At 43.7% G+C, this 12,880-nt stretch overlaps 2 protein-coding genes across 3 annotated transcripts in view; both read right to left on the bottom strand.

Moving 5' to 3' along the window:
• MAK16 (MAK16 homolog) overlaps positions 1–3,645 on the bottom strand; it is a 19,058-nt gene extending 15,413 nt beyond the window's left edge. The window contains exons 1-2 of the mRNA XM_060787732.2: positions 3,544–3,645; positions 111–160 (exon numbers count right to left, since the gene is read on the bottom strand). Coding sequence (XP_060643715.2) covers positions 111–160; positions 3,544–3,558 — 65 coding nt within the window. The 5' untranslated portion in view covers positions 3,559–3,645. The remainder of the gene's footprint in view (positions 1–110; positions 161–3,543) is intronic.
• A 4,805-nt stretch (positions 3,646–8,450) lies between these two features.
• Positions 8,451–12,880, bottom strand: part of SLC18A1 (solute carrier family 18 member A1) — a 32,689-nt gene continuing 28,259 nt past the window's right edge. For both annotated transcript variants that reach the window (XM_060787726.2, XM_060787725.2), the window contains 2 exons: positions 11,964–12,097; positions 8,451–9,050 (listed from right to left, as the gene is read on the bottom strand). In XM_060787726.2, the coding sequence (XP_060643709.2) occupies positions 8,937–9,050; positions 11,964–12,097 (248 nt within the window). In that variant the 3' untranslated portion in view covers positions 8,451–8,936. The remainder of the gene's footprint in view (positions 9,051–11,963; positions 12,098–12,880) is intronic.

A 12,880-nucleotide genomic window follows, 5' to 3' on the forward strand; every position in this document is an offset into this window, starting at 1 on the left:
AAGGCAGTTGAAAAATTAATTGAAATAAACTGGGTAGAGCAGTGGGACCAATGCATTCTATAGTACTTGAATTCAAGAGAGAGAGAAGAACTCAAACCAGGAATACTCACTTGATCTTAAATGAGCAGAACTGCCTGTTGCCAAGAGTGTCCCAGACAATCTGATAAAAGATAATGTTGGTTTACTTAGTAAAAACATCACAAGCAAAAAAACCCAAAAAACTCTTATTTGGTTTGAAAGCACTCCACAACTAGGGTGCTACACTGAAGAAGGCCCTCTCTTAATAATAATAATAACTATTATTATTATTATTATTATTATTATTATTATTATTATTTACAGTTACAGAAGTTACAGAAAATGAACACATCAAACTCCTCTGGGACTTTTGAATTCATACAGACAGAGTTTTGGAGCACAATACTCCTGACCTCACAATCGTGTTAAAAAACAAAGTAGGGATTGTCGATGTTGCAATCCCAGGTGACAGCAAGATTGAAGAGAAACAACTGGAAAAGCTGACACGATATGAGGATTTAACGATCGAACTGCAAAGACTCTGGCACAAGCCAGTCAAGGTGGTCCCAGTGGTGATCGGCACACTGGGTGTGGTGCCTAAAGACTTTGGCCTGCACTTAAACACAATCAGCGCTGACAAGATTACCATCTGCCAGCTGCAGAAGGCCACCTTACTGGGATCTGCACACATTATTCGCAGATATATCACACAGTCCTAGACACTTCAGAAGTGTCCGATGTGTGATCCAATACAACAGCCAGCAGAGTGATCTTGACTGCTGTGGACTCATCTTGTTGTGTTTCATTTATTTATTCATTTATTCATTTATTTATTTCTGGGTCGCCGTCTCTCCCCAAAGGGACTCGGGACAGTTTACACACACAAAGGCAAGCATTCAATGCCTCATGTGAGTATAAACATATCAAAATAACACACAATAAAGCAACAGTAATAGCAGTGAGCTTACAACAAAGAATTAAAAATTGCAATGAAAAATAAAACAAAACAATCCAATAAAACGGGTCCTCAAACTAAGGCCCGAGGGCCAGATACGGCCCTCCAAGGTCATTCACCCGGCCCTCCCTCAGGGTCAACCTAAATCTGAAATTACTTGAATGCACAACAACAACAACAACAATCCTATCTCATCAGCCAAAAGCAGGCCCACACTTCCCATTGAAATACTAACGTTTGTATTTGTTAAAATTGTTCTTCATTTTAATTATTGTATTGTTTTTAAGTGTTTTTTTTGCATTACAAATAAGATATGTGCAGTATTCATATGAATTCATTCATATATATTTTTCAAATTATAATCCGGCCCTCCAACAGTTTGAGGGACTGTGACCTGGCCCTCTGTTTAAAAAGTCCGAGGATCCCTGCAATAAGACACAAACATAAGTAAAGGAAGAGTGTTAAGACAGTCCTTCCAATGGAGAGACCCATAGGATTCCTTCACCTTCAACTTTAATCTTTGGATAAATACATTTGAATCCCAAACACATATTGAGGTGTGAAATGGCTTGGTGTTTTATGAAACGGACCATGCCTATGTTCAATGTTTACTGTTGTCCCTTCAATGCAGAAAACATGGTGTTTCTTCAGATGGGGTTAGATGAGCCATGTGCAAACTTGCCCCTCTGGATGTTTTGGACTTCAACTCTTACAATTCCTAACAATCTACCGTCTGTTAGGAATCGTGGGAGTTGAAGTCCAAAACACTTGGAGGGCCCAAGTTTGCCCATACCTGGGTTAGATTGAATTTCCCATCATCCCTTGATAGCCAAGGCTGATGGGCGCTGCAGACCCTAAGGCTGGATCTGCATTGACATATAATCAATATGTATCTACCTGTCCGAACGTTTCTCCTTGTACGAACCATCACGAAACTTAAGATCATCTGGAGAGACCCTGCTCTTGACCCTACCAACATCACAAATACAATTGGTGGGGACGAGAGACAGGGCCTTCTCATCAGTGGCCCCCCGGCTGTAGAACAGTCTGCCCAGAGACATCAGAATGGCCACCTCCTTCCTGTCCTTTAGAAGAAAAATCAAGACCTGGCTTTGGGACTAAACGTTCGATTAGTGAGTAGCAAGTAAAAGAAGATTCTAACACTCATGGCAATGATTTGACCCGGACCAGATTTTAGACTGATTTTAATAGCTGTGTGTTAATCAATAGTTTTAATTATTGTTGATTGTATTGTTGAAGGCTTTCATGGCCGGAATCATTGGCTTGTTGAAGGGTTGTTGTTTTTTTTGGGGGGGGGGTATATGGCCATGTTCTAGAGGCAATCTCTCCTGACGTTTCGCCTGCATCTATGGCAAGCATCAGAGGTAGTGAGGTCTGTTGGAACTAGGAAAATGGGTTTATATATCAGTGGAATGACCAGGGTGGGACAAAGAGGCACATGGCACAAAAAGAGATTCCACCTAAATATTAGGGAGAACTTCCTGGCAATGAGAGCTGCCCTGAAGTCCAGTCCACTTAGGCAGAAAAAAGGAAATGCAAAGATACAGAATGGGGGAGGCCTGGCTTGAGATCTTGGGGTCCTCGTGGACAACAAATTAAACATGAGCCAACAATGTGACGTGGCAGCAAAAAAAGCCAATGGGATTTTGGCCTGCATCAAGAGGAGCCTAGTGCCTAGATCTAGGGAAGTCATGCTCCCCATGCTCTATTCTGCCTTGGTTAGACCACACCTGGAATATTGTGTCCAATTCTGGGCACGACAATTGAAGGGAGAGATTGACAAGCTGGAATGTGTCCAGAGGAGGGCAACCAAAAAGATCAAGGGTCTGGAGAACAAGCCCTATGAGGAGCGGTTTAAAGAGCTGGGCATGTTTAGCCTGCAGAAGAGAAGGCTGAGAGGAGACATGATAGCCATGTATAAATATGTGAGAGGAAGTCATAGAGATGAGGGAGCGAACTTGTTTTCTGCTGCCCTGGAGACTAGGACGCGAAACAATGGCTTCAAACTACAAGAAAGGAGATTCCATCTGAACATGAGGAAGAACTTCCCGACTGTGAGAGCCGTTCAGCAGTGGAACTCTCTGCCCCGGAGTGTGGTGGAGGCTCCTTCTTTGGAAGCTTTTAAACAGAGGCTGGATGGCCATCTGTCGGGCGTGCTTTGAATGCAATTTTCCTGCTTCTTGGCAGAAGGGGGTTGGACTGGATGGCCCACGAGGTCTCTTCCAACTCTAGGATTCTATGTTGGAGCCTCTTTCTCTGGAGGTTTTCAAGCAGAGAGGCTGGATGGCCATCTGTCGGGGGTGTTTTGATTGTGTACTACTATATGGCAGAATGGGGTTGGGCTGGATGGCCCTTGAGGCCTCTTCCAACTCTAGAAGTGGAAGCCAAACTCTGCACATGGCCAGGGGCACTCTTGACAGAAGTAGGAGCACTTCCGGTCCCCTCCAATCCTGTGGGGCCCACGTGCAAACATCCCTCCACGCGTGAACCCCCTCTCCACGTGCCAACCCACTCCTCCAACCCGCATCTTTCTTCCCTCCCGAACTCACGTCGTCTGAATGCATCACGCAGCCACGAGGACGGCTCCACGGAAGCGACTACCACAGCTAAACGAAGGAAGGACCAAATATCGCGAGACTTTACCATAGTAAGCGGCGTTCCCACTGCGCATGCTCTGTTGTACCAACTCTTGTATAGTACCTAACCGGAGCTTTTCGGGATTTAGTGTAGTTCCTTCTTTCGCCGGCAGGTGGCAGCGCCTCTTGCTTGGTTTCGGTAGAGCAGAGCTTTTTAAGCTTTCCTCCTCCAGGGTTTTTTTTTTTTTGTAAGACTTCAATTCCCAGAAGCCCCAGCCAGTTTGGCCAACGGTGAGGAATTCTGGGAGCTGAAGTCCAAAACACCTGGAGGACCAACCGCAAGAGGCAGGCCTTGCAGACTCGGGCCAGCAGTGGCTTCCTGGGCTGGGCTTCTCTCTCCACCTGGAATGGAGTCTCCCTCTTGTCCTTCTGCCCTTCCAAGCCTTATTGTCGTCTCTAGCCATGTCTTCTCATTAGGTGGCCAAAGTATGGAAGTCTAATCTGTTTTGGATTATCTGAATCCACACTACCATATAATCCAGTTCAATGTGGGTTTTATACAGCTGTGTGGAAGGGGCCCCAGAATATCAAGGCAGAAATTCCCAAATTTATCTGCTTTGATCTGGGTTATCTGAGTCCACACTGCCATATATCCCACTTCAAAGCAGATATTGTGACCTCACAATTTCTGAGGATGCTTGCCATAGATGCAGGCGAAACATCAGGAGAGAATGCTTCTAGAACATGGCCATACACCCCAAAAAACCTACAACGACCCAGATATTGTAGGTTTATCTGCCTTGATATTCTGGGTTTTATTTATTTATTTATTTACTGTATTTGTATACTGCCTTTCTCAGCCCATAGGCGACTCAAGGCGGTTTACAGGACAAAATTCAATGTCCACAATACCATAGATACAATTAAAAACATTAACATATAATAAAAACCATAACAAAATCAAAACATAAATCAATAGTGTCTCCTTGTTAAAAACATTCTCCAGTCCCATCGTCCAGTCGTTCCATTTTCCTATGTCAGTTACTCTGCATTTGCAAACGCTTGCTCAAAAAGCCACGTCTTGACTTTTTTCCGGAATGTTAAAAGGGAGGGGGCCGATCTAATGTCCCTAGGGAGGGTGTTCCACAGCTGAGGGGCCACCACCAAGAAGGCCCTGCCTCTCATCCCCGCCAAACGTGCTTGTGACAAAGGTGGTAACAAGAGCAGGGCCTCCTCAGATGATCTTAAGGTCCTAAATGGTTAATAAGGGGACATGTGTTCGGACAGGTGAGTTGGGCTAGAACCGTTTAGGGCTAAAGCCAGCACTTTGAATTGTGCCCGGTAGCAAACTGGCAGCCAGTGGAGCTGGCGTGGCAAAGGAGTTGTATGTTTCCGGAGTGCCGTTCCTGTTAGCAATCTGGCTGCCATCCGTTGCACCAATTGAAGCTTCTGGACAGTCTTGTTTATTATGCACTGTTGTTTATGTTTAATTGCACTTGATGTTTTTGCTTTATTAATGTATGTATTTTGTTTCGGCATCGAATTGTGCCGACTGAGTCACCTTCGGGGTGAAATGGGTGGGATAGAAATAATGTAAATAATAATAAAATAAATAAATCCCACATAGAGTGTGTTGCAGTAGTCTATACGGGATGTAACCCACCTTGAGTCACCGTATGGCTGAGAAAGGCGGGCTATAAATATTATAAATAAAAATGTAATGTTCGTTTGTGGGATTAACAGAACTCAAAAATCACTGGACGAAATGACACCATATTTGGATACAAGACACCTAACAATCCAATGTATGTCCTTCACTCAAAAAACATTGATTTTTGTCATTTGGGAGTTGTAGTTGCTGGGATTTATAGTTCACCTACAATCAAAGAACATTCTGAACCCCACCAACGATGGAATTGAACCAAACTTGGCACACAGTTCTCCCAGGACCAACAGAAAATACTGGAAGGGTTTGATGGGCACTGTCCTTTGGTTTTGGAGTTGTAGTTCACCTACATCCAAAGATGACTGTGGACTCCAACAATGATGGATCTGGACCAAACTCTACAAGCATACTCAATATGCCCAAATGTGAACACTGGTGGAGTTTGGGGAAAATAGAATCTTGACATTTGGAAGTTGTAGTTGCTGGGATTTATAGTTCACCTACAGTCAAAGAGCATCCTGAACCCCACCAACTATAGAATTGGGCCAAACCTCCCACACAGAACCCCCATGTGGGCCACAGCAACGTGTGGCAGGGGACGGCTAGTAAATAATAAATAACCAGAACGTGGACTTCCATGCTTTGGCCACTTAATGAGAAGACATGGCTAGAGAAGACAATAAGGCTCGGAAGGGCAGAAGGACAAGAGGGAGACTCCATTCCAGGTGGAGAGAGAAACCCAGCCAAGGAAGCCACTGCTGTTCCAAGTCTGCAAGGCCTGCCTCTACCATGGCTGTGTTTCTAGAGTCCACATAGCCATATAACCCAGTTTATCTGCCTTGATATTCTGGGTTGAAGATATCCTCATTCCTCGCATTCCTATGATTCCAACAGATAGACCATTTCAGTTTAAGAGATTGCAATCCCCAATTTGATTGGCATTTGCAATCACCATCCACAAAGCTCAGGGCCAATCATTAGAATTCTGCGGTTCAGATCTAGACACAGATTGCTTCTCTCGTGGACAACTATATGTTGCATGTTCTTGTTGGCACACCAGACCATCTCTATATCTGCACAGACAATGGAACAACAACAAATAATGTAAACCCATAAGCACTGTGAAATTCATTATATTAGAAATCAGCTCTCTCTTTTTTTTTCTTTTCCATCTAACCAGACCAGGACACAGCAATGCATGGCTGGGGACAGCTAGTATAATAATGTGTAATGTTATCTGGTGTGAAAATTGCTTATAGTTGTTTTAGTAGTGCATGGGTTAAAACTACCGAGATGTGCAGAAAGTGCCACTGAAAGTGCCACAGAGATGTGCTGAAAGTGCCACTGAAAGTGCCACTTTTACTGAAAGTGCCACTTTCAGTAAAAGCTGAATTAAGGAGTCCGGTGTTTTTACCACTTTGTGCCTTCAAGTAGAAATTTGGAAGGCCAAAGCAACTGAGGAAGGTGAATTATCTCAATTTACCAACAAATAATATTTAGGCGATCCCTCGTTGTCCAAGTAGTATAATCCTCCAGGGCGGGTCTGCTGTCTGTTCTTTCCCCCTTTTTGAAGAGGGTTGTGAAGAACCCTTATCTTAGTTACAGCCAGGATGCAGGGCCAGGAAAAGCCTGTAAGCCTAGAAAGATAGAGAATGGCCAAGGCGAAGCATCAGCAGCCATTTTGGAGAAGGGAGACGCCATCTTGAGTGTAGTTCAGAGCAGGGAGGCGTGTCCTAGGCATTAGACAGCAGGGAATGGCCGGGATTGGTGTAGAGAAAGGGGGCGGAGTTTAGGAGAAGCTGAGAGGAAAAAAGAGGTGTTTTAAAATCCTGAGGAGAGAGTTGGAATGAAGAGTTAGAGAGAGCAGTTGTAGTTGAAGAAGAGCAGTGAAGATTTAGTGAGAAGTCTAACTTAGAAAGAGACTTAGATAGTTACTTCAGAAGAAGAACTGGTTCTAGACAGACCCTGTGTTTTGGGCTGTTTGTAGTGAAGAATCTAATTTAAGAGAAGATATAAATTCTCACTTTGAAAATTATAACTGGAACTGAATATAAGTACTGTACAATTTTAACGAAACTAATAAGCATTCTGTACCTGAAGATTTCTTTCAAGATTGTTTAATAAACGTTTCATTCTATTTTCACACTACCACAGACTGTGTGAATAATTTAGATAAGCATTTAATCTCTCTGAAGAACAAACTGCATTGCAACACAAAAGATTCTGTTGCTGGGGTTCCTCAGTTATAAAGGTAGAAAGACGTCAACCAAGCAGAAGAAACAGTTTCAACAATTCTCAGTTTTCAGTAATGATACAGCCATAACTTACTCAGATCATGGTTCTCTCTATTAAACAAAAGAAAAGTTCTTTCATGAGTAAAAAAGTCTAATAATCTGGTTAACCCTTAACATTTAGTGGCTGCTCTACACAATGGTGTCTATCTATTGAACGGTGATCATTACATATTTGATCTGGCAGCTGGTGAAATCCTTTCATTGATCCGGTCTATAATATTGGTGGCAGCTTGAGTGATCGTTTGATCAAAACTTTATAGTTTGAACGGTCATTTGATCGATCGGTCCTTTATAATTTGATGTCAGCGAGTGGGACTGATTTATCAGATCTTTATAATTGGTGGCAGCGATGTGGGATTGATTGCCCCGTTCTTTATAAGGGTTATGATGGTGGCATCCTTGAAATCTGCTGGGATTTTCTCAGTCACCCACACTTTTTCAATGAGCTGGCGGAGTTGTTGTGTCAGCTCAGGTCCTCCCTCTTTAAAGATTTCAGCAGGGATCCCATCAGGTTTTTGTTGGCTGATGACATTGCTGACTTCTTCCAAACTAGGTAGTGCTGCAAGCTCACCCCTGGTTTGTTGTTGCGGGATTTGTGAAAGAACCTCTTTGGCCATGTTGGAACAAATAATAAACAAGGCATGTTAAAGCGAGCTTGAGTGTGCTCAATTTTAGCCGCAAAAATATTTTTAAAAATCATTTATATGTAAGGAAGTAAGTGAATGATGATTCATGCATCATCTGTGTGCTAGTCTTCTTTCCGATCAGTCATCTCTGCCAGTCTTTGGGGAAATGGCATCATGAGTCAGGATCTCCCAAGGACCTTCCCAATCAAATTGTATTTATTGTATTTTGATAGGTCCATCCACCAGAGCAGGGAAGATTCTCTCATATATAGCAAAAAATTACAAGGTGAAGCGTTTGACATCTGCTTCTCGGAAATAACTACAGGTTGCATTTATTAATTTCTGAAGTGCAGTATGTTAAGCCAGCCTTTCTCTACACATACCCTCCAGAGGTTCAGTATTACAATGCTCACCACCCCAGAAGCAACAATTCACCAACTGAGGACAACAAGCTTTGTAGTTTAACCACACCTGGAAGCTCTTGCAGTGTGCGAGGCATGAACAAATTGTGTACTATCTTTCTCCACTGCATTCCAGTCATGGTTTGGTGTTATTTTTTTAGGAAAGGGCTGGGGAAATTTTGGCCCATTAGTTTCTTTGGCTTAAACTTCCATCAGCCCACCCCACAGTGACACAGGATTCTGGGAGCTGAAGTCCAAAGTATCTAGAGCCTCCAATTTTCCCCAGTTCTATTTTGATGCTTTCCAAAAGAACTCTTCGTGAGAAGATGGGAAGAAAGCCTCTACAGGATTCCAAATACGACAACTGAAAGTGTAGCTTCTATTCCACGGTCTCAATTTCATCATCACTACTATCTGTGAGTGGAAACTCCTTGAGAGCCTTCTGGGTCACATAACTTTTGGTCTGCATGTTGCAATCCTGGCTTAAAATTGCCTGGAAGAGCAGGAGACAGAATGAGAGAAAACGAAACACAGTGCATAAGTATTATCCTCACCAAATGCATAGCAAAATCAATACAGATTCCTATATCAAAAGGCTTTGGGGCATAAAGGCATGTCAAGAGAACTAGTGGACAAGAGAACTAGATGTCCCCCATTCCCAGAAGGGATGGGACAATCAAGGTTGACTTCATTGGTGTCACAGAAGAGCCCAAAGTGGAAGGTGCCCCATATCTTCCCTTAGAGAGAAAAAAGTCCCTTACTTCGAGGGCTATTCAGGAGTTGCCAACATGGCTAATACCATGTGCTAATGCATACCATCCAACTTTCACAGAAGGAAACCAGGACTCATGTGGTCAAGTAACATCACAACATGGCCAAGGTGACTAAAGTTACTAATGAGGAAGAATATACAAGTTAGGAAAGGCTGCATCAGTTGGTTTTGGCTGAGCCTACTGCTGGAAATCCTTCTCCCCAGCTGAGTTAATAGAACGCAAACAGTGTTTGCACTTCAAACTCAGTTTGCAGCAACTGAAGAACTCTCCATAAGCCTGTGTGCATGGGAAGGTTTTTAGTTGCTTCCTAAAAGAGGACAGCACAGGGGCCATTCTGATCTCCTTTGAGAGGGAATTCCAGATGTGAGAGGCAATTGCAGAGAAGGCCCTCTCTCTTGTCCCTACCAACCAGGTTTGAGATGAGCACAATGTTTGGACAAGTCAATACAAGAGGCAGTTGGCCAAGTAGTCTGGATCCGAACTGTTTAGAGCTTTAAAGGTAATAGCCAGCACTTTGATTTTCTCTCGGTAGCAAACTGGAAGCCAGTGAAGCTGCCGTAACATGGGAATTGTTATCTCCCTGTACAGTGCTCCCATTAGTAACCTGCCTTCTGACCTTTGAACCAACTGAGGCTTCTGAACGTTCTTTAAAGGCAGCCCCATATAGAGCGTGTTGCAGTAGTCCAATCGAGATGTAACTAAAGCATGTACTTCCATAGCCAGATCTGGCATCTCAGGGTATGGGTGCAAGAGGTACACAAGTTTTAGTTGTGCAAAGGCACTTCTGGCCACTGCTGACACTAGGGCTCCAGGGTCAGTGATGAATCCAGGATCACCCCCAAGCTGCGTACCTGTGTCGTCAGGGGGAGTGTAACCCCATTCAGCACAGGTTGTATCCCTATACCCTGATCTGCCTTCTGACTGACCTCCGTCTTGTCAGGATTTAATTTCAATCTGTTCACCCTCATCCAGTCCATTACTGCTGACAGGCATCAATTTAGGAACAGAACGGTATCCTTGGCTTTTGGAGGAAAGGAGTAATAGAGTTCGGTGTCATCTGTATAAATATGGCACCAAACTCCAAAACTCCAGATGATCTCTCTCAGCACTTTAATGTAAATATTAAACAGCACGAGGGATGGAACTGAACCCTGTGGGACCCCAAAGGACAAAGGCCAAGGGATCAAACAGGACTCACCAAGCACCACCTTCTGAGTTCAGCCCTCTAGAAATGAACAGAGCCACTGAAAAACAGTGCATCCTAATCTCATCCCAGCAAGATGATCCTGAAGGATACCATTGTTGATGGTATCAAACGCTGCTAAGAGTTCCAGGAGAACCAACAGGGACACACTCCCCCATTTATTTACAGTAGTTATATTCCGCCCTTCTCACTCTGCAGGGGACTCAGGGCAGATGACAATGTACATATACATGGCAAACATAGACACACAACATATAGAGACAGACACAGAGGCAATTTAACTTTTCATGAGAGTATTCTGGCCACCAGGGGAGCTGTTGCTTCACCATCCATTTATGACACTGATGAAATACTTCCTCATTCTTTGCAGGCTTGCTGGAGATTTTTATGGCACTGTAAATTAGTTAAATTCGCCTCCCCGCATAGGCGGTACCTAAATTTCCTACTTGACAGATGCAACTGTCTTTTAGGCTGCAAAGGTTGACAGCAAGCTACACAAATTGGTCGGACACTCACTCCGACCCGGGCTGGCTTCAAACTCATGACCTTTCAGTCAGTAGTGAACTTAATGCAGCTGACTCCCAGCCAGCTGCGCCACAGTCCCAGTGCTAGCTCTCTTTGTAGATCACCTACCAAGGCGACTACTGCTATTTCAGTTTCGTAACCAAGTTTGAAACTAGATTGAAATGGATTCAGATAATCGGTTTCTTCCAAGAAATTATGGAGCTGAGATGCCACCACTCTCTCCAGAACCTTGCCCAGAAAGGGGAGATTTGAAACCGCCCGAATATTGTTTAGCTGAGTGGGATCCAGGGCTGGATTTTTAAGTAGAGGTTTTACTACTGCCTCCTTAAGGCTGGCTGGAATTTTACCTTGTACTAAGAGGGGATTTACCAGCACTTTCATCCACTTTGCCAGTCCCCTTCAGGCCTGCATAATCAGCCAGGACAGGCAAGGCTCGAGGACACAACTGGTCACCCTCATTTCTCTCAGGATCTTGCCTACATCATCAAGCAAAATAAAGACAACAGGAAGGAGCCATATTTCTTATCTCTGTTCTCTTTGAAGAGCGGTTCAGTTAAAGAACTGTGAGAACGAAGGTTTGACATTCCCCAGGGTTAGTTGGAGCAAAACCTTCTTTCTGACAAGGAAGGAAACTCCCCATCATTGCTCCCTCACAGCAACATAGTGTTGTACTGTTTTCCTACAAGGGTGCATAATCTGTACATCCAAATGTTGTTGGACTTGTTCCCATAATTTCCCATAGAGTTGAACAACATCTGGTTCTTCATCCTGGTCTTTGACTTAAGACTGTTGGGTGGCTTCTGAATTTAACAGAAAGCAATGGCAAAAAATGTTTCAAAGACATAACAAGTAACCCTTGTAGAAACCATTTGGATATTGCTTGAACCTCCAACGATAAACTTACAATCTTCTCCTCTTTGGCTGGGGGACTCCGCAGACACCAACAGAGAGGGGCATATGCCAAATTGATGCCTGCAATGATGACCATTAACCAGGGAAAGCCAACCGCTCGAACAAGCGCACCTCCTGTAGAAGGACCTACAAGCAGAGGATGGTGGGTAATTAAAACAGCTGATATTAATTTAATTATATAGGTGCATCACAACATTATTTATTTATTTATTTATTTATTTATTTGCAGCTTTTATATTCTGCCCTTCTTACCCCAAAGGGTGGATCACAGAACACATACACAGCAAACATTCAATGCCATTAAACAGATAGGACAAATAACAGACTGAGGTATATGTCGGCATTTTTCCCAACTTCGGCGTCCTGGAGGTTGTGCTCGATTCCGGCCACAGGGGGGTGCTGTCTCTCCATCCTCTAAGATGAAGAGCTTTGATGACAGACTTCCTCCTTCCTTTGATCACTGGCATTTTCTGGTATTTCTTTTATGGTACCGTAAAATACCTCCCTGCTTATTAGGTGCCTAATTTCTCTACTCACAGCTGTTTTCTAACAGCTTAGGTGAACAGTAAGCTGGGCTGAAGGTCGGGTGCTCACCGCAACCCGGACTAGAACTGCACATCTTTCGATTGGTAAGATGTATTGCTGCTGGTGATTAACCAGCTCTGCTAAAACCCGGCCCTATATAGCAGATTCTGTTGCTTACATTCTCGGTAGTGGCCCCTCAGCTCTGGAACTCCCTTCCTAGGGAGATCAGACGGGCTCCAACCTTGTCCTCCATTCAGAGTCAACTAAAAACCTGGATGTTCCGGTGTGCTTTTGATTGAGCAGCTCACCAGTAATTTTCCTGTCCCTATTGAGTTTCTGCACTTTATTTCGACCCTCAAATGGCCTACCTCAACATGTTTTTTG

Source organism: Anolis sagrei, chromosome 7 (assembly GCF_037176765.1).
Source record: "Anolis sagrei isolate rAnoSag1 chromosome 7, rAnoSag1.mat, whole genome shotgun sequence".
In the NCBI taxonomy this organism is placed as follows: domain Eukaryota; kingdom Metazoa; phylum Chordata; class Lepidosauria; order Squamata; family Dactyloidae; genus Anolis; species Anolis sagrei.